The sequence below is a fragment of the Lissotriton vulgaris genome, chromosome 5, assembly GCF_964263255.1.
Source record: "Lissotriton vulgaris chromosome 5, aLisVul1.2, whole genome shotgun sequence".
In the NCBI taxonomy this organism is placed as follows: Eukaryota; Metazoa; Chordata; class Amphibia; order Caudata; family Salamandridae; genus Lissotriton; species Lissotriton vulgaris.
In genome coordinates, this window is record NC_141693.1 from 1,512,196,263 (window position 1) to 1,512,220,206 (window position 23,944).

At 49.9% G+C, this 23,944-nt stretch overlaps 1 protein-coding gene across 2 annotated transcripts in view; it reads right to left on the bottom strand.

Moving 5' to 3' along the window:
* Positions 1–23,944, bottom strand: part of SORT1 (sortilin 1) — a 577,196-nt gene that overhangs the window by 40,076 nt on the left and 513,176 nt on the right. Inside the window, exons 17-18 of one of the 2 annotated variants that reach the window (XM_086923559.1) lie at positions 2,925–3,033; positions 1,863–1,969 (exon numbers count right to left, since the gene is read on the bottom strand). In XM_086923559.1, coding sequence (XP_086779685.1) covers positions 1,863–1,969; positions 2,925–3,033 — 216 coding nt within the window. Of the gene's footprint in view, positions 1–1,862; positions 1,970–2,903; positions 3,034–23,944 lie in introns of both variants that reach the window. The other variant, XM_086923558.1, reaches the window with a different exon arrangement.

The window sequence follows — 23,944 nt, forward strand, 5'->3', positions numbered from 1 at the left end:
AAGAGACAGGGAAGACCATGGTTTTAACCAAATAGATACCCCTCAAGGTATCGGTATGGTAATCAGTAAATGGAAGTAAGGGCTCAGATGATGCTGACCAGGGCCTTATAATTTCTGTCAAATATTTGTATAAGTCTCCATGGAGGGCAGCGGGGATTCTTTTAGTTTGGCTGTTCTCCATTGCTCTTCTGTTGGTGGCACATGTGGCGAATCAATCTCTGTCTCAAGGAAGGAATAAAGCACACTCGCTATACTCCTCACCAACACCATCATCATCATCATGATCAATATCCTAGGATGCACCCTGCTCTGGCACACGATTAGAATGAGAGCCAAAAAAGATAATGGAGCCCCGCTGATTGATGTGACACTGTAAAGGATTATGGTGGAAGACAACAGGTGCCGCTTTTTAATCTCATAGTGCAACATCGGCCGAATTTGAGCAGATGTTTGTTTGGGACCCAACATGGACGTCAGCACAGGATCATCCTCGGGCCCCAGTGGCATCACAAACAGATTAGGGGTTACAGGAACCGGCATAGATTGTGGGTATGTATTCTACGGTGAGGAATCAATGGTTGGAAGTGTCCATCGGAAAGGTGTTTCCTTGTTGACCTACTGACTTTGCAAAGATTCTTTGCTGCTGCTGTGCAGCGAAAATAAATGATAAAAAGAGACTGATACAGAGAAAAAGCAGCCTGAAACATTGTGCTGGTGCACACATGAGTGATGACATGACATCTCGCACATACATCATCATGCAAGCACGTGCCAGCATAATGAAGCAGGCACAATTTTCTCTCATTTTTTAATTACCGATCCATGATGGCAGAAGTCACTTGAATCTATTAATTAAAAATAAAAAGAAATCAATATTTGTTAGAGCAAAAGAGCTTTTTTGCATTGTGTAGAGCAGGGGTCTCCAAACCGGTCCTGGAGGGTCGGATCCATGCCAGATTTTTAAAATAACTACATGTATCTCAATGGGGATATCCAAAAAATCTGGCATGGATCCGGCCCTCCAGGACCAGTTTGGGGACCCCTGGTGTAGAGGTTCAGCACCAAATAGCAGCTGTCGGAAACTTTAAAAAAATGTATATAGATTTGGCACAACTAAGGAATAGAAATTGTCAAGCAACAGGGAGTAGAGGGTAGGTGGAAGCAATGGGGAAGCAATGGGGGATGAATGGGCGGTTGTAAGCAACATGGATCGTATGGGGAAAAGCATTGCAGGAGGGACAGAGCAATGCAGAAACATGAATCTGCAGGCAGAACAAAAAGTAAAGGATAACACGGAGCGCGGGTGAGGGCAGATATTTGGAGGGGGGGAGGATGTACACAAAGAAGAAAGCTGTAAAACACATGCACGAGTCAGGCCAGTAAAATAAGGAACAGGACAGCACAAGGACACTCTGCCATGAACCCACGACCCAACAGTCACATTGGTATTTGTCCAGTGCTCCAGAAGGAGTAGTTTCTGTCCTGTAACTCCAGTTCTGTAGTAGGGGTATCTCTGTTATAGTCCTAATCTAGTGAATAGTCCCGCCCATGGACTATTCACTAGATTATGACTATACACAGAGATCCCCTACTACAGAAAAGAAAATAGTACAATGTTTAAGCAGAGCGATTCCAGATTTTATTATCATGGAACAGAGAATATTCAAAGCCAAAAGAAACAGTGCTGGGGTTCTTCAAGTGACATGCACACTGAGGCATGGAAAAGGCGAGGGGCTAATAGTGTAAGAGCAAATATCTTGACCTTAATCATTGTGACTCACATTCCTCTGTCTTGTAACACACAACTCTCCCATTCTCCACCTATGCCCTCCCTTCAATTCGTCCCCTCCCTTATGCCTCACCTGCCACCACAGACATACTTCTTCACGATCAGGACAGCAGCAATGACTGCGACCAGCAGCACAGCGACCACAGCGAGGATGACCGGGATGTTGTTATACTGGGAAACCTTGAACAGCGGAAAACAAAGGATTAATACAAAGAAGGGAATAGCAGGCACCAGTAATCAAAAGTGACAGCGGCAAAACGCAATGTAAAGCAAAAGAAGGAATGGGCAATAACGAGCAACTGAAGACACTCGCAAAAGAGAAGAAACAGTGTTGAGTGCTCGCAGAACCAGTCAATAACAAACATTAGGTTATGTTATCCGTATTTGTAGAGCGCATGGCTGCCCCCACATCGGGGTGACCCAGCGCGAAGCATAAATAGAGGAGGGCAGAAAGGGAGTAGACTAGAGATTGGAAAAAAGCCATGTCTTGATCAGCTTCCTGAACACCCAGTGGTCCTGCATTCCGCGGGTAGCAGGGAGGATGATATTCCACAGGGCGGGGTCCAGTACCCTGAATGAGCGCCCCCCGGCTCTGGACTCGTGGGACATAGGCCAGGTGTAGGTCCGATGAGCGCAGGGCCGAGCCGGGGTGTACACTAAGTAAAGATCGGTTAGAATTTGCGGACCCTTCTATAGGTAACCAATGGAGCCGTCTGAGGGGGTCAGCGGCATAACAGTTTTTAGGTAGTGCAAAGATCATGCGGGCAGCAGCATTCTGTGCCCGTTGAAGCCTCCTCGTCACAGTTCAGGTTCAGGGAATTAAAACCAAAAGGAGGAACAGCCAATCAAAACCATTATCAGACACTGGCAGTAGTCAATGGCAAAATAAATTCATAGAAGTAACAAGTGATGGAAATAACGCAACATGCACAAGTACTGAGCAGGTGCACCATAAATAAATGTATAAAGGCTGCTGTAACCCAGTGCCCACGAGACAAATCGTGGCTTTTTCCTAAACATTCAGAACTCGAGTCTTGGCCTGCAAGCGATTTAATATCTTTTGTGCAGCATAAGTACATATCAATGCCTTATGCGGAGTGTTATGAGCAGAGACCTGGGACTGCACATTAGTTACCACGGCCTTGGGCTGCAGAAGATCACTGGTGCATTTCCCTTTCAGATTCTTCTCTGCTCTGCTTGGGTTGATGCCACTTGTGCATTGATCACCAGGTATTTTACGATATCTGAAATTTCAAACAAACACATGGAGAAAAAAGTGATTCATTTGTGTGTGAACCTTCGAAGAGGAAACATGTTTGACTATGGAATCCTCCAACCACAATACAGGAAATCGCAAGGAAAATACAAAGCAAGAACTACTTTGGGGAAAAGCATTTACCAATGACTACTGCAAATAATTGGATGTTCGACACAGAGGAAAGAAGCACTTTGAGAAGCCATGGAGCTGAAACACTTATCATATGCTGTGTACGTTGCTTTTATAATACTGCAAGAGGGGGAGAAAGGGGCAGAAGCCGCTGTGTACCAAAAGCCAAATTCAAACATATTGCAGTCTCTGTGAGTAACATGAGTGCACCTGCTTTGGATATTAGTGTAGGACGGTAACCATAGGGCAGTAAGCTTTCCCAGACGTATTTACAAATTTGCAGCTGACCTTGCAGTTTGTAGATAGTCCCTTCGTAGGAGGTTACTTATACGACTCTGGTAACCCCATTTATCATTGTCATCTTCCAGTGCCTAAAAATGCAAGACTTTGCCACTTTGACTTCAACACACTGCATCTGTTCCTACCACAGATAAGTTATAAAATAGTGTAAAAAACGTTTATCTGAAAGCCATAATTGTTTATGTTCTTCACTTTGGTCCAGACTCCTGACCAATAAGCTTTAAAAGTGAGACAGAACCAGAGTACATGAATCCAGCCTCACACCGGTTGGCTGATGGTCCGATCAATTTATCAGTAGGAGTAAAAGCCTAGCACTAGGGAGCGTTAAGAAATGACAGCCTTCCATAATGTGACTGGGCTCCATCTACCCCTCATAAGGCTATTAGGATACATATAATGTGGATGGGTTACTATTGAATTTTCAAATTCAATAGTAACCCAAATTTTTGTTTTTTGGGAGTCTGTTGAAATATGACAGGCATCTAAAAGCTAATGGTAAAAGGGAGTCCCTCAGAGGTAGAGCTCCTGCAAGACAGTTCCTTGCAATGTGTAGTTTTACTCGTGTATCAGGTTGAGGCTTTCCATCTATTTTAAGTGTTCTACACTGTTTATTCAGCTTTCTCAGTTCCATACAAATGGAGAGAAATAGGGAATAAAAATTAACACAAATCAATTTGAGACACCAAATGTATTAAGATTCAACTTCTCGAACATTATCTCGATATGTAAACTAATAAAAAGCCTTACTGTTATGGTTCGTAATGTACCCCAAGATAGGCCTGTGTAGTCACTTAACGTTTCACCTACATTTTCCGAGCCATTGTACTACATAACGGTTTTGGTGCGGACCTTTTTACCTAGTTAGGTGCTGCATAAATGTGGGGTTTTCTCCAAAACCGAGTCTCCTTCATTATTAATGAGGATTCTCAGAATCACGGCAGAATTACCATCTTCTGCATAATAACTATGTATAAGGTTCATCACTATTGTCATCCTTGGCCAACATGGCACAGCAAGGTAGAACCCAGAGGGTACCTTTGGGGTATATAAACACCAGATCTTTGCTGGGATGGGCAGAGGAGAAAGACTTCCATGCTGAGGTTTCTGCACGCAGACACTCCAGTACGCAGTGGTCTGACATCCCTTTGCATGGTGTTCATCTCAAGACCAAGACGAGGTTCAGGTTATGGAGTTGGCTTTATCCTATGGGGATTCTTGGCGATTCACCTACAAACATGCTAGGTACATCTAGTTAGGTTTGCATCATAGGAGTACGCATTATTACTGTCATGCATTTATATGTTGGTATATATCCATTGTTTTAGCACTAAGGTAGAATTTTACCATCTGCTTACCTCTGTTGGTGCTTATAACCGTATATATCTATTTCTGTCTTATGATTGTTGCAGCATAAGTATTTTAAACTAGAACGACGCTGGTTCAATAAATGATTATTGAAAACGTCCCCATTGTTTATTCTTTGTATCTGTCTGAGACAAAGTGAGCATGAATGGCTGAGAGAAAAGTACTGGACTGTTTCCATGATCCCTGAGGGGACAGGGTTGTCATGTTTGATAGTTGCCAGAAACTATTCTCTCCTTGGAAAGAGGGGATTATAGTGGCACTGTGAGTTCGCAGGTATACAGGCGAACATATCTGGTGGGGGTGTCTGGAATCAGTCTGGACACCAATCCCACAGTTTATGTTGTCTAAATGCGCAGAACCTATATAGATTTATAGGACTACACGACATGGCTACACTAAGCATAACTTTATATAACAATTTTATAAAAACATTTTGACCTTGTTCACTAGTGAAGACTCCTCAAAGATCACATTCAACTTGCAGCGGCTCATCAAGATAATCTTCATGTGACGCTTCAGTTAGACAATAGCCAAATACTACTTTAGATCTAGATACTTTGAGGTGGAAAAGGAAGATAAAATATTTTTGATTTCATTTTAATCTAGAAAATACTATATTTATGTCAGTCAAATTTGGATTTTATAAATTTTTGGTGGGTGAAAAATAGAAGTTGATAGTCCATTTACACATTCATTTATTAAAATGATGTACAGTTACACTTAAAGTTTGTAGGGCTTTTAGTGTGCTAAGCAGCTGTATATAGAAAAGAGTTCAATCACATGAAAAACTTTAGCATACGGGCACATCTTTAGCTACCCAAGCTTCAATACGAAATCTCGCCCTCTGTTTAATTCTATATGTTGTGTGTTCATCAAAAGGGAGGGAAGAGGAATAATTGTCCTATCGGTTCCCCAGAACGTATCAATTTTAATCAAAATAGGATAGGACACTTGTAACCCCTTTGCCAGGAGATATATGTTGAAAAACCCTCATAAACGCCGTGTTTCTCGAGTAGCGGTTAATCTTATTCTCCGCCCCACACTAGCGTTGTGGCAATAGTCATAGGGTTTGACAACTTGTACCATGCCAGCCTCGCCCGAGGCAATCTCTGGTGTATCGTGGCAGTATCCAGAGATCTTCAAAAGTTACCCCACTGGTAAGTTGTCAGAGAAGGTAAAAATAGTCACCAATCAACAAACTAATCTTTATTCACGTCATTGGACAACTATAGTAAAAAGTTAAGTGGGTATGCTCTAGGGACTGAGTAAAGGGGCCCTAGCATATCTCTTTAATTGAATACGTCAACATGTTTCAGCTCGCTTGGCCCGTAGGTCTATGGAGCCTTCGTCAGGACAGAAAAAACACATACAAAAACTAAAAATACTTGCACTATTTGTGAAGTAGATGGTTTTTTTTTAAACTTAATAGTCTTACCCACTGTGGTTCAGAATTCTCCACCTCTAGGTAGGGTGGATGTATCATGAACCTTGAATTTGTATCAATGTACTCCCTCAGAGGGTATGGACAATTAGTCCCAGGCCGCGTTGGAAGCAGGTTCCGCGTCATAGAGATGCCCTCTGAAACCCTAATCCACGTCTGGCTGAGTGGCTGCAGAGGCTGCCACACAACAGACATGTTACTGGACCCCTGGGTAGGAGAGCCCCCGCTCTCCTGGGCCTGCAACAATGCACATCCTGGGTGAGGTGCTAGGGGGAAGCTTCAAAGGCATACCGCCTCTGTGAGCTTCTCCAGACCATTTGCTGTACCCATTAACCAGCCCCCACCAATCCTGCCCCCCACTCTTACGGGAAGACTGGCGGGAAAAACTACGTCAGGAAGGGGGGGGGTGCCAGCCTGTGGCAACCCCACCCCTCAGGTGGGGGAGACTAGGTGAAGCACGACCCCGGGCTCCGGCCATCTTGAAGATGGGGAGCCCTGCCCTATCACAGCTAGGCTCCTGCCCCCCTCCCACAGGAGAGGAGCAGGCTAGGGGGTGTACCCACCCCAAGGCAGGGACCCATTGGTCCCTGTCCTTGACCTACCTGTAATGCCCCTAAATTCAGTATTTAGGGGCTCTCTGAACCTTCCTTCCTCAGATCCCGATACCAAAAAGAAGAAAGAAGATCAAGAAGAAGAAGTCCCGCTGTGCAGCTGCTAACAACAGGACAACAACTGACTTGACCCCAGCCCTACCGGCCTGTTGATCGTGGAACCTGCTCCTGCCTAAACCCGGCGACCGCCGCTGACAGCAACCTTGGGACACCCAGAGGACCTGCCTGCCTTGACCCTCTTGAAGATTAGAACTTCCATCAGCAGAGGCTCTGCTGCAACAACCCACCTGGTACCTACCACCAGCCGAGCCCGGGCAGGGCCAACCCGAACCAAGACCAGGAGGACCTCCCCCCGGCGACTGGAAATCGAAGTCCAGTGTCCAAAGACCCTCCTCGACGAACCAGCCGACGCCGAACCAGGGGCCAACCCAACCGCGACCAGCAGAGGGTTAGCTTTTCCGACACCCAAAGACACTCCTGCACCCGGCGCCCTATAGCCTCCTGTGCTGCCCTTTGGGGTACATACCTGTGCTCCAAGATCCCAACTTACCTCTCAAAGGGCTGGTCGCCCCTGGAGAGTCTCCGTCCCCGAGCCTGCAGCCTTTGTTCCTTTTTTGTACCTTTCTCATTGGATAACATTGAGCGCCTGACGGCTCAAAAGCACCCTGCACCCAGCCGCCCGGTGCCGCTGGCTGTGACCCCTGTGTCCTATCCTACTTCCCCCCCCTTGCCCTGAAGCAAGTGACCAGGAGCCAAGCTCCCACAGCCACGTGGCCTGCTGGCCAGCCGCCACCAACCGAAGGCCCCCCTTCCCTAATTAGATATCATTGGGCCTACCTACCTCTGCACCCGGCCAACCCTGTGCCGCTGGGAGTGAACTAACTGTACTTAGCTGACCCTGAGGACTCCTGAGTCTATGCCCAGAACCTTCACTCCACCAACCTAGTACTCACCTGGAAACCGGTAATTTACTTACCTGCCATTGTATAACATTGACTCATTTTGACTCGAAATTTTTTTCAGTGTGAAGTTTTGAAACCTGAAAATAATCACATAAAATCAGCCAAAATCCCAATTCCGAAGTACTCACCTTGCTGTGATCAGGGGAGAGGCCAGTGCTGGACCCTTCAGCCCAGTACTGAACCGCAAAAGTAATCCCTAGCGGGGTTACTAGTAATCTGTATTTTGTCCATAGGAACCCACTGTCTGCTTTTCTGTGATATTTCTTTTAAGTGTCTACTTTTGAAAACTTGAAATATTTTAAAAATCACACGAAATACTGAAACTCAATTATCTACCTGTTTTGGGGGGCGTGGCTAGCGGCAGGACAAGATGGCCGCACACTAACAGAGCTCTGTGACGAGAGAGCCCATCCCTGCGAAATCCGCTTATTAATCCGGGGAGAAATTGGAGCTGTGCCCGCGAATCTGAAGCGGGCGAACTTCCGACACACGCCGCACTAACTTTTAAATCGGTACCCCTCGGCCCCGCGAAGCTAGACGGTGGCAAATATTGCGGCCAAACTACCAAGCCAGAGCCGGGGACTAAATTACACTAGCAACCCGACGGTGCGGAGCCCTGCACGACGGGGATTACAGTTGGCGCGAAGGTGAGGAGTCTGGGCCTGCCCTACATAATACTGACAGGGGAGAGTCAAGAGAGACCCCCACCTACGGTGCTGCTGAAATCCGGCCCGGAGAGACTGTGCACTAAAGCGCGCCCGGAGCCGGTCGACGGGAACGTTCGCGCCAAAGCGACTGGGGGGGCTGCCTTCACTCCGCAGAGGTTGACTGTCAGGTACGAGTTGGGGGCCCCGGTTAATGAAAAGAGGAGATACTTAAAGAGGGTGTGAACCCCCCTGAGGAGCCTTGGCAGATATAGTCATTTTTTTTGTTCAGTTTGGTCCTATGGAAGAGGCCCAGGAGGCACGCCTCCCACGAGAACGGGATCGGCATTGCCGTGCATCGTTTCAGTAGCGTGAGTATCGAGTGCCAGTATGCCCGAAGCTGGGGACATTGCCACAGCATGTGGAGGAGATCTGCTCCCTCCGTGCCACACCTCGGGCATTTGGCTCCCGTGCCCGGGAAGTACAAGTTTATCTTGTCCGGGGATAGATATGCGCGGTGTAGAACATAAAATTGGATCTGTTTGAAGCGTGCATTACGGGGAATGTTGCGGGGGCCTGAGAGTATCGCCGCCCACTCCTTGTCCGTCCATGCCTTCCCTCTGTCCACCGCCCATTTGTCCCGGAGAGGTTGCAATGTGTGTTGAGTGTGCGAGAGTAGCGCCTGTGTCAGCCAGTGCACCACATGCGTCCCGTTGCCCATCACGTGCATGCACTGTACTAGCTGGTGTGTGGGCGGTTCGTCAGCGATGTTCCCCCATTTCAGCGTGAGTGTCCGCAGTATTGAGGCATGTTGCAGGAATTGTCCCGCGGGCAGTCCCGTGTCAGCAGTCAGTGCCTCGAAGGAAAGTAAAGCGCCATCTGCGTACAAATCTGCCATGGTTTCTATGCCTGCGTGGGTCCACTGTGCCAGTGCCGCCTCTGTCACGACTGACGTGGCCTTGGGGGTGCCCAGGAGTGGTAACGCTGGCGCGTACGGTATGGTGGTTCTAGTGAGGCGTAAGCATCTGTCGTAACATTTCGTGGCCACAGCCACATGTAGTTGCGAGTGCTTCCTAGGGCTCGTCAGCGGGTGAAATAGGGTAAGTATCTGCAGTTGGGAAAGGATGTCTGTGGCCGTAGCCGTGTCCTCGAGATTCCTGCCCGAAATCCAGGCTACCGCCCATTGCACCTGTGCTGCTAGGTAATAGAGCTCTAGGTTCGGGACCGCTGCGCCGCCTTCAGTGACCGGGTTGTAGAGTTTCGTCAGTGCTACTCTTGGCCTGCCTGTGTTCCAGATCAGATCTCTGAGCATGGATTCCAGCTCCCTGAATATGCGGACAGGGATATAGAGTGGGAGGTTGGCAAAGTAGTACAGGAGCCTGGGGAGTATTATCATTTTCGTTAAGGTTACCCTGCTTGGCACATTGATGGGGAGAGTTTTCCAGAAGGCGACCTGTGTTCGAACAGACGTTATGGCCCGTGTCAGGTTGCCGTCTAAAATGTCTGGGGGCGTCCTGTATATATGAATGCCCAGGTACTTGAACGTGGTTCGGTACCATGGCAGTCGTTCATTATTAATGTGAAGTGCCGGGTCCGGAGCGTCGGGGGTGAACGAATATGCCCCCGACTTGGCCCAGTTAACTTTGAGGCCTGACATCGATTCGAACGTGCGGAATATGTCCGACAGTTCCGACGGCACATTATCAAGGTCTTTGATATACAAGAGTAAGTCGTCTGCGTATAGTGACACTGCATGCGTGCCATCTGCTAGCGGGATACCCCATCGTGCTCCGCTGGTGCGCAGCCGTTCAGCCAGTGGTTCGATCGCCAGGGAGAATAGTAATGGGGAAAGTGGGCAACCTTGTCTGGTGCCTCTTCTGACCTTTATGGACTCTGAGACCAGCTTCCCAGTGCGTACTCTCACCTCAGGTTTCCCATATAGCAGGCCGACCAGTTCTAGAAAGTCATCACCCAGGTCAAACTTACGTAGCACTGCCGATAAATAGGGCCATTCGACAGAGTCGAACGCCTTCTCCAGGTCCAACACCAGGCAACCCGATCTTGGCCACGTCTGGGCTGCGTATTCCTGCACCTCCGGATATTCTGGGAGGTGCATCTCGTTGGGACAAACCCGTTCTGGTCCTTGTGTACCAGGGCCGGTACCAGGGCCGCTAGTCTACGAGCCAGTGCTGATGCCAGGATTTTGTAGTCCGTATTGAGCAGGGCTAACGGCCTATATGACCCGAGGAGCGTCCCTTCCCCGTTTGGTTTGAGAAGCGATACCAGTATGGCTTCGTTCATGGATGTTGGTAAGGATGAGTCGTCTAGAGCTGCAGAGTATGTTCTGAGCAGTTCGGGAATTAGGATGTCAGAATATGCTTTGTAGTATTCTGCAGGCAGTCCGTCCGGACCAGGGGTCTTCCCGTTGGAGAGGGCGAATATGGCCTCACGTAATTCCTCCGCTACCAACGGTGCTCCGAGCTCATCTCGTTGGTCATCAGTCGGGGCGGGAAGTGTGAGTTTCTCCAGGTATGCCTGGATGTCCGGTTGCGGATTGGCCATTTGTGACTGGTATAGTGTCTTGTAATGTGCCACGAAGGCTGCATGTATGCCCGCCTGGGTGTATACCACGGTGTCCGCAGTAGGGCTTATGGCCGTTACTGGGGCGGAGCGGTCTTCTCGCCTTATCAGCCAGGCCAGTAATTTGCCCGGCTTGTCGCCGTAGCGGTGTGTGCGTGCTGAGTGTGCAGTGAAATTGACTTGTTTTAGTCTGCCTATCAGTCTGTCGTGTTCCGTCCTAGCCTCAAGCAGCTCTGCATCGTCCCCTCCCGTCGCCTCTTGTTCTTTGTGCAGCAATTCCCTTTCTAGCCGTTTCAGGTCTGCTTCCAGCTGTCGGCGGGTGTGTGCCTGGGTTCCGAGGCATAGCCCCCTCAGGACCACTTTGAACGCGTCCCACTCTATCTGGGGTGTGGAGGCAGTGTTGTTGTTATCCTCGAAGTGTTGTGCTGTTTGTGCCCCTATCGAGGTTCTGAATGTGCCGTCAAGCAAGAGGTCTGGTTGTAGTCGCCAGGTGGGGATTGGTGGTCGCGGCTGTTCCCAGGTGAGCGTCATGAAGTGTGGATTATGGTCCGAGTGCGTGCGGCCCATGTATTGCGTGTCTCGTATCGCCGGTAGTAGGTCTCTGGATACCATGTACCTATCTAGGCGTACATGCAGATTGTGTGCCCCTGAGTGGAAGGAGTAGGCCCTGGTGTCTGGGTTGTGGCTGCGCCATGCGTCTAGTAGGTCCCATTGCACGGACCAATCTAGGAGGGCTCGCGCTGCGTGAAGAGCTGGGGAATTAGGGAGTGGAGGACGGGAGCGGTCTAGGGAAGGGTCCAGCGTGCAGTTATAGTCCCCGCCCAGTATCCACTGTATGCCATGCCATGGCGCCAGGGTGTTGGACAGTTGTGTTAAGAAATCCTGTATCCCTGTGTTGGGTGCATATATCGAGGCTAGTACTATCGGGTTCCCGTCTATCTTGCCCCTGACCGCTACATGTCTCCCCCCGGGGTCCACCAAGGCGTCCTGCATTATCCATGGGGTGCCCGGACGTATCCATACCAGCGCCCCCTTAGCGTAGGAAGAGTGGTGCGTGGCATATAGGTGGCCACGCCATCTGCGGCGTAAGGTAGTGACTTCCTTTGCACAGAGGTGCGTCTCTTGTAAGAGAGCAATATGTACGTTGTGGCGTTTGAGGTATGAGAATATTTGATACCGTCTGGACGGTGTGTGCATCCCTCTCACATTCCATGTGCATATGTTGATCACAGACATTGCTTTGTATTGACGGTCTCCCCAGAGCGGCCTCCCCGTCCCACCCCCCGCCCGCCCGCAGTTCGTAAGGAATATTGATTGGCCCGCACGCCATTGCAGTATTGTGAAGGGGGAAAACAGGCAGTTAACGTGGCCAATAGAACAGTTAGCCAATGAACATCGCAAACATGCGAAATACCAAAAGGTCGGTGGGCAAACGTGCTCCCGTCCATGCTCTCAAGGAGAGTAACAAAGTTTAGTTCAGTTCTGGGGGCGGCCGTGCAGTGCTAGCAGTAGCAGCTGGCCAAGTGTTTGTAGAATCATCGTATAGGGGTTGTTCCCCTTCCCGGGGGGTATGTGAAGGCCCGAGTCAGCCTCAACTTTAAGAGTTATAGGTGCAAAACCAACATTTAATGCCATACATTACGTGTCTTGATTAGCGTGTAGCAGGATGGCTGGCCACAGGAGTGGGGGGCCGGCCGCTCAGCGTCCGCCGGGTCATCACCAGGGCAAAACGTGGCTCTCAGCTTTCCGGAGGTCTCGTCGGGCCAGGCGTATTCAGTCTGAGTCCGCGATCTCCACGCGGATGGCCCTTCGAGTGTTCTTGTGGGAGTCTTGGTGGATATGTTCTGGGAGACAGTTAGCCGATGTATTCCGAGGTTTGGGGGGTGACATCCGGTCCAGGATCTGTCACAGGAGAGTCCGACATTCCGTAGATTGCTTCGTCGTCGCTTGGGGGGTCTTGTGTGCCGCTGCCAGTTGGGTCGCTAGGCGTTGGGGAGTGGCTGAGTTCCCGCACAAGTCGGAGGGCTTCTTGTTTTTCCTGCTGCGTAGCGTCGGCAGGGGGAGACATCTTCCTTGGCCCGTTCGTGCGCCCCTGCGCCCGCTGCTTCGGGCGCCGTCGTCTTCTATTCCCGCCAGATTGGTGTCCATTCGCGTGGGCTGCCGGGGTCCTGGGGGCTGTGTCTGTGCCACTGTCCAGCCATGCTTCCACTTCATCTGGGTCTGTAAAGAAATGGGTTTTCTCCCCGGCTATCACTCTGAGTTTCGCGGGGAATAGTAAGGAGTACTGTAGGCCCTGCTGGCGCAGGCGTTTCTTCGCCGCTAGAAAGGATTGTCTCTGCCTCTGTACATGTATGGTGTAGTCCGGGAAGAACATTACTTTGGTGTTTTCGATTCTCACCTCTTCAAGTTTGCGCGTTTCTCTCAGTATGGAGTCCCGGTCTCTATAATTCAGGATGCGGAGGAGCATGGGTCTTGGGTTGGAGCCCGTAGCCAGGGGGTGTGGTCGGGACTCTGTGGGCGCGCTCCACCACGAATTGAGGCGAGAGTGAGCCCTCAGGCAGGATGGATGTCAGCCATTTTTCCATGTGTTCCTCCGGTTTTCTCCCTTCCCATTTCTCCGGAACGCCGACCAGGCGTACGTTGTTCCTCCGCGCCCTGCCTTCTGCATCCTCGGCCCGGTCTTCAAGGAACTCCACTCGGTTCAGCAAGTCCTGTATTTGGGTATGCGTCTGGCTGGCTTGGGGTTGGAGCTCTTTCACGGTTCCCTCCAGCGTCGAGGTGCGGTCAGCAAGCTTTTTGTGGTCTTCGCGGAGATGCGTGAGGTCTATGGCCACACTGTCGATCTTAGTGGCCAGGGAGGTGCGTGTGAGTTGAATTGATTCTTCCAGCCGCTCCATGGCTGCTAGCATGATGTCGAGTTTCGCTGCCGTCTGGTCCTGGTCCGTAGTTTTGCCAGTTTTGTTCATTTCGCCTTTAGGCCTCGCGCCCCCAGTGCCGGTCCGCGCCCTGGTCCCGCCAGACATCGGCGTCCGATGGGGAGTCCGCTTTCCTTGTCCCGGCTCGGTTCAGTCTGGCCTGGCCAATGGCGGGTGGGTGGATGAGGGTCGTCGGCTGCCGGTTGGGACTCGGCTGCTGGTATCGGTAGGCTCTGCCTGTGTGGTGTTTGCGTGGCACTCGTTCGCTCCTGGGAGGGTGGACAGCTGTTGGGCGCCTCGCACCTCGGCGCTGCGTGGTATATCTGGGCGTCGCCGGGTGTACGGCGCGGTTCCACGATGTGCCCCTTGTGAGTCACGAGCCTGTTTGTGGCAAGGGGCTCAGGGTCTGTGTGGATCCATGCGGGCTGTATGCTGTGCCGGCGTGGTGACTGGTTCCGCTCGTGTGGCAGCCGCTCGGTGTCTAGCTTCGCTCGGGTCGCAGGTGGTGTAGGTCTTCGTTCCCTCAGGCCGTCGCTATTCCCACGGTGTGTGCCTGGGGTAGCGCCAGTGGGTCGCAGGCCGTGCTGCGTTGTGGAGCCAGTGGGTGCTGCCTGTGACCGGGGTCCCGTGTGTCGTGGTTCGCGTGGCTGCCGGCGAGTGCCGAGTTGCGTGCCCCAACCTCCACTGACCTCCAGCTCCCCAGGCGTCCGAGGTCCAGCCGCTCACCTCTCCGCACCGCTGTGCGTTTGGGTCAGTGTAGCTCCCGATGCAGGGGAGACGCGTCCAGGCCTAGCGGCCACCGCCAGTTCCAGGGCACTCCCGCCGATCCGCCTTAGTGTGTGCGCGGGATGTCCGGCCGAGTTTGTGCGGTCATCTCACCCCAGTTCCTCACCGTCGTGGGGGGTGGGCGGCCTCCGGTGCATTGGTGCGTGGTCCGCTGGTGTTTGGCGTCGGCCTCGTTTTTGGGCCTACCGCGACTGCCGGATCCCCGGTGTTTCCTGGGTCCGCGCCCGGGCTGGTGGCAACTTTCGCGGCCGCGGGCGGCCGGCACCTCCCGGTGCGGTTTCGTAAGTCCGATCCGCGCCAAAGTTGGACAGGCGCCGCGTCGGGTCTAGTGGGGCACTCGCCGGTGGTTTTCGGCAGTCTCAGGGCAGAACTGTCCCGGAGAACAGCGCCGGGAAGGGGAACTCGGCACGGAGCTCTACCCGCAGGCGACCATTTGCTTCGCGTGCTAAGCCACGCCCCCCTTGGCAGATATAGTCATAACCGGGCGTACCCGCAGTAGAGGCGGTATTTGGCATCACTCATCGCAGTACAGTAATTACTGGTGCATGCTCAGTACCTCCGACAAACTGGCCATCGCGGCGCATTAAGGGCCTTTGTGTGGGGCCCGACGTCAAGCGATCCTTGCGCTGCAATTGCCCTAACACTCCACAGGAGAAAGACGCTGGGATCCCAGAAAGGGCCCCGGAACAACCATAAGTCAATCGTGGGCCGGACGAGAACACCTAGCAGGGCGACGACCAGTGCCCTAGAAAATGAGCGGCAGAGGGTCTAGAGGGCAGCCGCCCCCTAGGCTAGATAAATACGCATACACCAAAGAAACCCAGATGCACCACGGGACAACACCGCGCACCTCGCCCCAGCAGTCGGGCCGGGACTGACACCCAGGTAGCGGGCGCAGACCAGATCACCCTCCAGGATGTCATGGCAGCATTGAAAACGATGCAAACTTCAATGGGCTCCATATCCACTGATGTCTCCCTAATCAGAGCAGACTTTGCGAAACTATCACATCGCTTAATAGAAGTCGAAAAGGCAACGTCAGGACTTACGGGAGACACAGCCGAACTTAAACAAAAAATGCAACAGTTGGAAGATGACAACCGTCTCCTTAAAGCCAAACTCGATGACCAGGAAGGCCGCTCCCGGCGAAACAACGGCCGCCTGGTAGCTGTGCCGGAATCCTCTGGGGGGCCCAGCACTAGACCTTTATGTGGAAGACCTCATCCAAAACCACCTTCAACCGAAAGGCCTGTCCAATTACTTCTTGGTGCCCACCGAGTGCCCGGAGGGAAGCCGCGCCTGGGAGCGCCACCGCGACCGATATTGGCGAGGATCTTTAATTTCTGAGACCGCGACGCCATCTTGCAGGCCGCACGAGTTGCCCCTCAACTAAAAATTGACAACTCAGAGGTCACTTTCTATCCCGATTACACCGCGGCGGTGGCGCAACAATGGCGCGGTTTCACAGAAATCAAAAACTAACTCAGAGCCCGGGAGCTGAAAAACTCTATGGTCTTCCCAGCGAAGCTGCGCATTGAAGTGGAGGGGAAAGCGTGGTTTTTCGAATCCCCCGGAGACGCGCAAAACTGGCTGGACGGATGGAGACCAGCGGGAGGACCCAAGAATCGAGGCACGCAGCGACACAACAGATGAAGGGGCGACCAGTAGCCACAATGGACGGACTCCAAGACGGACCCTTGCATCGCGACCACTGACGAATTTCAATTCGGAACTGACCACATGTACAATGTAACCACACTATGGCGCCATTATAAGTATATGGCCCGGGGAATGACATTGCAAGCGGGGAGGTGGGAGCCGTTCCTAATTGCACTATGGATGTGACGCTATGAGGCGTGATGTTGGACTCAAACCGAGGACTGCCGCACTACCGCAGGTAGGATCGATTATGTTGGCACAGCACCACATGAACACTGCAAGGGGACAAAGGTTCTTCAAGTCACAGAAGTCTCACCCTCCAAAATGTTGCAGTTGTTTCGGGGTAACAAGCACTCTGCTCAGTTGGAGTGGTGGACAGTTTGGGGTACGCCGGGCAGGGAGGCAGGGTGGGGGGTTGGGGGTTTACTTGTTCTTGGCTTCCTTTTGCATTATGATAGGTTATTTAGTTCACAATCACTCCATGAAGGTTTACGATTACTTGTGCGGACCATGTGAACACACACAGGTTTCCGGGACATAATGACAAACTGTAGGGGCACATAATTCCAACACTTTGACCACGCAGTTCAGAGAAATATTCGCTACATTAAGGCTTTAAGGACTTCACACAAGCCCACTCTGATAGTGGGGTACCTGGCTTCCAGACTGCGAAAATACCATGCCCGACACTATCAGTGATATCCTGGAATGTGAATGGTCTAGGGCACAAGATAAAGTGAGGCCTAGTTCTACAATACCTTAAGCGGAAGGGCCCCACAGTTGCACTGCTTCAGGAGACACACTTAACGGGCGGAGCCTGTAAGGCCCTGGACAGATGGGGGTTCAAGATGGTCACGCACGCTGAGTTCACATCGGGATCCCGCTGGGTTGGTATACTAGTCCACAAGAGCTCCCCACTGGTAATACGAAACACCTGTTCAGATGACTAGGGTCACTTCACTGCCATGACTTGCAAATGGGAAGGCCGTAATTACAATATGTTCTCCGTGTACATACCCCCGGCACTGCACCGGACCGCTTTCAGAGACCTGGGTAAATTCCTACTGGATCTACCAGAGGGAGAACTGATCCTGGGTGGGGATTTCAACAATGTGGTTGACGCCTCCGTTGATCACAAACCTCCCAGAGACGCCCCCTGGACACAACAACACCCTGAGGGCCTTTTTAGAAGCGATGGGACTGACTGATGTATGGAGGCTTAAACACCCTACAGATTGCCAATATACCTTCAACTCAGGGGCACACAATAGTCTGTCACGAATAGAATATTTATTTACACTAGCCCACCCACCCCCCTCCCCCCCCCCCCCCGAAAAAGTGAGTATGGTGGAACATCTGTCACGTAGTATTTCAGACCACTCCCCGATACACCTCACCTATACAACGCCCACTCAGCGACGGATCTACCCACCATACCCAGGATATCTCTAAACCCCCAGCATAGCAAAACTCTTGAGGCACTCCACCGAACACTACTTCGCAGAAAACACACACACTGTAGACTCGCCGAGCATACTGTGGGAGGCCTACAAGACGGTGATCCGCGGACATGCCATCTCCACCATTACCCGACACAATCGAGAACGTAGGGAACACTTAGATAAACTAGAGACGACATTACAAAGAGTGGAAGTAGCGCACGCAGAATAGCCCACTAACATGACAGCGCAAACCCTAGCACTGGCGACTCAGGAATACAGAGGATACGCACGGGAACAGGCGAAAACTAGGCAACTACACACCTTACACAGAGTATATGAACTTGGGGACAAGACAGGGAAGATGCTGGCTTGGCTGGAAAAAAAAAAGGAGAGAGCAAACAGATGCATCGCACAGCTGACACTAGACGATGGCACCGTCACCACTGACCCCCAGCTTATTGTAGAGGAATTAGCAACCTATTACGGACGGGTGTACACCGAGAACCATGGCCGCGGTAGATGACATTACAAGCCTCTTATAAAATATAGACCTACCGGCGTTGCCACCGGAAGATATGCAAACGTTAGAAGCAGACCTTACGACCGAAGAATTGGGATCAGCACTAAAGGCCCTTCACACGGGAAAGGCCATGGGACCCAATGGTTTACCAGTCGAACTTTATAAAAAGATGTCAGGCACAGTCGCACCGCACTTGCTCGCTATGTATAACGACTGCCGAGAACAGGGTATCTTGCCCAAAGATCAGAGACTAGCGATGATTGTGGCAATTCACAAACCTGGCAAACCTGTGACACAGCCGTCGTCCTACCGCCCGATCTCACTGCTAAATGCAGAAGCTAAAACACTGGCGAAGGCGCTGGCGCTCCGGAAACAGCCAAACCTTACCACCTTGGTCCACTTAGACTAGTCTGGTTTTATGACCGGCAGGAACACCGCACTCAACCTACGGCGCCTACATGGGGTGATGGCCCGCATACCCCTGATAAAAGAGAACGCGGCCAGACTCTCACTAGACGCCACAATGGCGTTCAACCTGGTAGAATGGCCATTCCTTTTCGCGGTACTTCGGAGATTGGGATTCGGTCCCAAATTCTGCGGATGGATCGAACTGCTATATACGGCGCCGTTGGCGCAGGTGGTGGCGAATGGCCATCTTTCACGGGAATTCCGGCTTGGGAGGAGAATGTGGCAGGGTTGCCTGCTGTCCTCACTCCTCTTCGCCCTCGTGCTGGTTCCTCTGGCCGCATGGTTGAGACAGGAGCCGCAAATTCGGGGGTTACGATGGGAGGCAGATTGGGAAGACCGGGTCTCCCTATATGCAGATGATGCATTAATATACCTAACATCCCCGGCAGACTCCCTGAGGGCCCTAATGTACATTCTTGCGCAGTTCGGGTTAGTGACCGGATATACCATCAATTGGTCAAAATCACTCTTGTACGTCCTACACGGGCCTACACACGAACTACCACCGGGTTGTACACTACAAATTGCGAGTAACGGGTTAAAATATCTGGGGATATATATCACCCCGAAGAACGATGTATTCATGACACAAAACCTAATGAAACCCCTTACGCGGCTTAAGGCTAACGTCGGGCATTGGAGGACTCTGCCGTTGACACTGCTGGGACGGGCGGCGTTATTTAAAATGCTGGCACTGCCCAGGTTTCTCTACGCCCTCCAAAACTCCCCCTTCCTGGTCCCCCTTTCCAAATTTAAGGCCATTGAAGCAGAAGTCACCTTGCTGTTGTGGGACGGAAGACCTCCCTGTATTGCGCAACGCAAGCTGGTACAAAGCTGGTATGACGGTGGCATTGCCCTACCGGATGTGAAGCTTTACTACTGGGCCTCACAACTGACGATCATAAATCAATGGCTGCATGTCCACCATGACGAACCAGCATTCCGGCTAGATAGAGACATCCTTCCTGCACAGAACCTGATGAAAGCTCTATACACTAATAAAAGGAAACATGCGCTCAGGGGTCCCACCGCACACACAATTAAAATATGGCACACTGCTCAGAGGGCGCTGGGATGGGAGGGAGTGCTAACACTAGCCACGCCACTTTGGTAGACTAGACGGCTCGGCACCCTAGCGAACACCAAGGGATTCAGACAATGGGACCTCATTGGTATATCAAAGATTGGCGACATCTGAGCGCGAGGAGAAATCCTCCCTTTCGCTACATTACAAGCCAAGTATAATATGGGGGACACAGAACATTATCGATATCTACAAATTAGGCACGCCCTCCAGGACGCAATCCCCCAGGACGCCACACTGGCTGATTCCTCACCCCTAGAGGACAGAATTCTAACAGACTACATGGACAAAAAAGCTATTTCACAAACCTATAGAAAGTTAGTTAATAATCAACCCTACCACACACTGCTTCATCGGGCCAAATGGGAAGCGGATCTGGGAGACATGGACAACACAGACTGGTTGGCCGCAATGGCGTTGGCGATTCAGTCACGACTCAAGCGGATACAACTCAAGGTACTGCACCAGGTGTACTACTCCCGAACCCTCTTACATAAGTTAGGGCGCGCTCCGGATCCTTTCTGCCTTAGAGGTTGTGGGAAAGTCGGGACATTCTATCATATCATCTGAAACTGCCCCCAAATACAATCATACTGGGACCAAGTGACAACAGAAATCTCAGAGGTGGGGGGATGAGGTCCAGCGAGACCCTCGGTGTTGCCTCAAACATCTGGCCACCTACTGACCTAAACCTGGCACTACAGAATTGGGCTACACTGGGCATAACAATCGCCAAGCGGAACATTGCCAAACACTGGGTCGCAGGGCCACCGCCAACATTAAGTCAGTGGGGCACAGACATGGACATAGCCATGATGGCCGAAAAAGCGGTATACACTCACAGGGGCTGTCCCAGGAAATGGTCCAGAATATGGGGGAAATGGAACGCATCAAGGGGGAATATCTGTGATCTGCCACAGGTGACTTCCACCCCGGAAGGTAGCCCATGATCGAGATCTGATTCAAAGGTCAGGGTGGTAGGTATCCATGAAAGGCCACAGGGGGGTAGACACAGTAGAGAACGGTATTACAGACATGGGGAACTGTTGAATTGCCTATATTAACCTGTAATATTTGAAGTGTTGATGTAAACTGCTCATTCAAACAGAATGGGAGAGATTTGCGGTTTAATAATATTCCAAATGTTGGTGATTGTACTACTGAAAAATGACAATAAAATGTTATAAAAAACAAAATTACCTACCTGTTTTGAGTTAAGACCCCAGTGCTGGCCCTAGGAGACCAGTACTGGTTACAAAAGTAACGCAATCGTACTTACCTGCAATATGAATTTTCTCCCATTGAATAACATTGTCAGATTTCCTTTGAAAAGTTTCTAAGTGTGAACTTTTATAACAGCTTTATATTCATGAAAATTCTTTACAGTAACTAAAACGTTTTTGCTAACCTGGTTTCAGCTTAGATCCCAGGACTGAATCTCAGATCTAGTCCTGGGACTACTAAAGTAATCTATATAGTAATCAACTGTACTTACATGTGGAAAACCCATTGAGCTCAATGCTATAGTGTGTTTTAGGATTGTGTTGCTTACTGTCAATACTGTATTCATTGTGTGCACAAACTTTATTGCTCCTTTGCAAAGTAATTAGATGAGAGAACTTGTAACAAGAAAAGTAAATTTTTATACCTGTTGGTTCTAAAAATTAAACACCTATATCTGTGGATATAAAAACAATTGGCCTGGAGTTCAGTCCTTGAGTGTGTGAAACCTTTTGCTGACTGAGTGTGTACAACAAATGCTTTACACTGTCCTCTGGTTCTGACTTACTGCTGGACCAAGCTACCACTTTGGAGAGTAAGGTCAGTTCTGACTTTAACCTCTGCTATACCTCTGGGGTTGGTGGACGCTATACACACTGTACTTCTTTCTAGTCCAGTACATATAGAGCCACTTTCTCACAATAAGCCTAAATTGGAAACTCAAGAATGAACTAAGTGTTTTGTGAAAGGTACATTCCTGGAGTGGGTAACTCCGCATGGTGGGCTGGAATCGATTTTCTTTTAATAAGCCCCCAAGAGTGGGTTGGTGGTTGTTCTTGTTCGACTAGGTAATGCAAATACTGAGAAAGGGGTAGGTAGTTGACCATGGCGCACTTACCCCACCAAGATAGGGGTGTTTCTATTCCCGTCCTGATTAGGCCACAAAGGAGTTGAGTTCAATAAGAAGAGTTTAACTGGATGGAAGTGGGGATACATTGGGATTGGGGGAGAGTAAGGCAAACCAAGAGATATCATGCTGAGGGATACCACAGAATTACAGGCTAACTATAGAGCTTTAGAGAATATACTTGTACTTGAGAATCATTCCTATCAGTTGAATAGATGATCAGAATATTTACATGAATAGTCCGGTAAATACTCCATTCAAGAGACAATGTGTGGTATGCGATCATAGCTGAATTAGCGTCTCCTAAAAAGCATTTTAAATTAATTAAGCACAAAAGATTTCCCAACCAGTATGTCACAGTCACCGGTATCAAAGGGAATCACCATGACTGCATTGCATAAATAATTAGCATTCACAATTCCTAAAGTAATGTGTGACATCCAGGAGGGTAGATACGTTATTCTAACAGGTAGTATGGAGGGGCTTTCCATCAATGTGATATGCGTGCCAGGAATCCTTTCCACTCTCTTTGAAAGCAAATGGAGGAATTGCCCAAGGGGGGAAGACTATCTTGCTAAGTGATTTCCTAGTCCCAGTTCAGAGAAAAGGGCCTCTTTGATGTAAAGAGAATGTTACTCTCAGGACAAGAGTGCACATAATACTAACATGTTCACAGTTCGTACTCAAGGACTGATTTGAACTAACATACACATCATATAAAGCAAGCCACAATCAGAGTAAATATAAGTGTAATACCATTATCTGAGACATAATAGTGTTTTGGGATATGAAACTAGGGATACTCCATGCAAAAAAAAAAAAAGCCTAAGATATTTGAAAGAAGGAATGTATGGTCAGGAGATATTGGAGGGGATTAGAGAATATCTGAAATTCAATTAGATTAATTAAATCCCACAAAACAGAATGGTATGCCTTTAACAGAGTAAAATGTGGGCGATGAGTAGCTGTTAGAGCTGAACAAAAACCGAATTTGAGTTTTTACACAAAAAAAATAGGTATCTGAACTTAAAGCAACAGAGGCTAAATATAAAAACACGTGACCTCCAGGTTTTAAAAGGAAATTAACTCCCTCAAAAGCAGTTTAAACCTCCTTGCTATGGTGGGAATCAAAGAACGCACCCTTTTATCTCAAACAGAACTTTGATGAGCAGCAAACACATCAGATTCCTGGTGAGACACCTTGGAATGGCCTCAATTAAACCAAGAGTCGCCATTGTGGAAGACTCAAAAGGTAGACTGATGCAGAGAGAAAAGGCAAAGAGATAAATATTCCATGACTTCTCCAATACGTTATGTAGGGAGAGCCAATTGATAATAGCTGTTTTGCTAAAACTAAAAATTATTTCTACTTCCCAAAATTAAAGACTCCTGTGAAGAAAGCACTGGAGTTGCCTTTTTACTGAAGTAGTAGCTAAAGTAATATCAAAGAATGAATTAAATCCCAATAAAGCAAACACAAGGAGATGATGGACGCAGCGCTGAAACTTTTCAGGGACTCCCCGAGTCACAAATGTGGACTGAATCCATCATTGTTTTTTAGCTCACTTCACCACCCCAGTTCAGACCCAGCCATATGCCAATCAGTCTTGACCCTGTTCCTTATGGGACAGTCCAGCTAGAACTCCAAAGCCAGGTCTTCCCTGTACCGGAAATAGACATCCTGGGGCCGGTTTCGGGGTAACACCTCTCAAAAGCCAGACTCGCTTGAATCCAGTGGCACAGTGAGCAAGGGACCCATGTCTGGGAATACCCTGACAACTTAGGGCGAACCATGCAAACACAAGGAGATGATGGACGGAGCGCTGAACTTTTCAGACACTCACCCCCAGTCTGCTTTTTGCA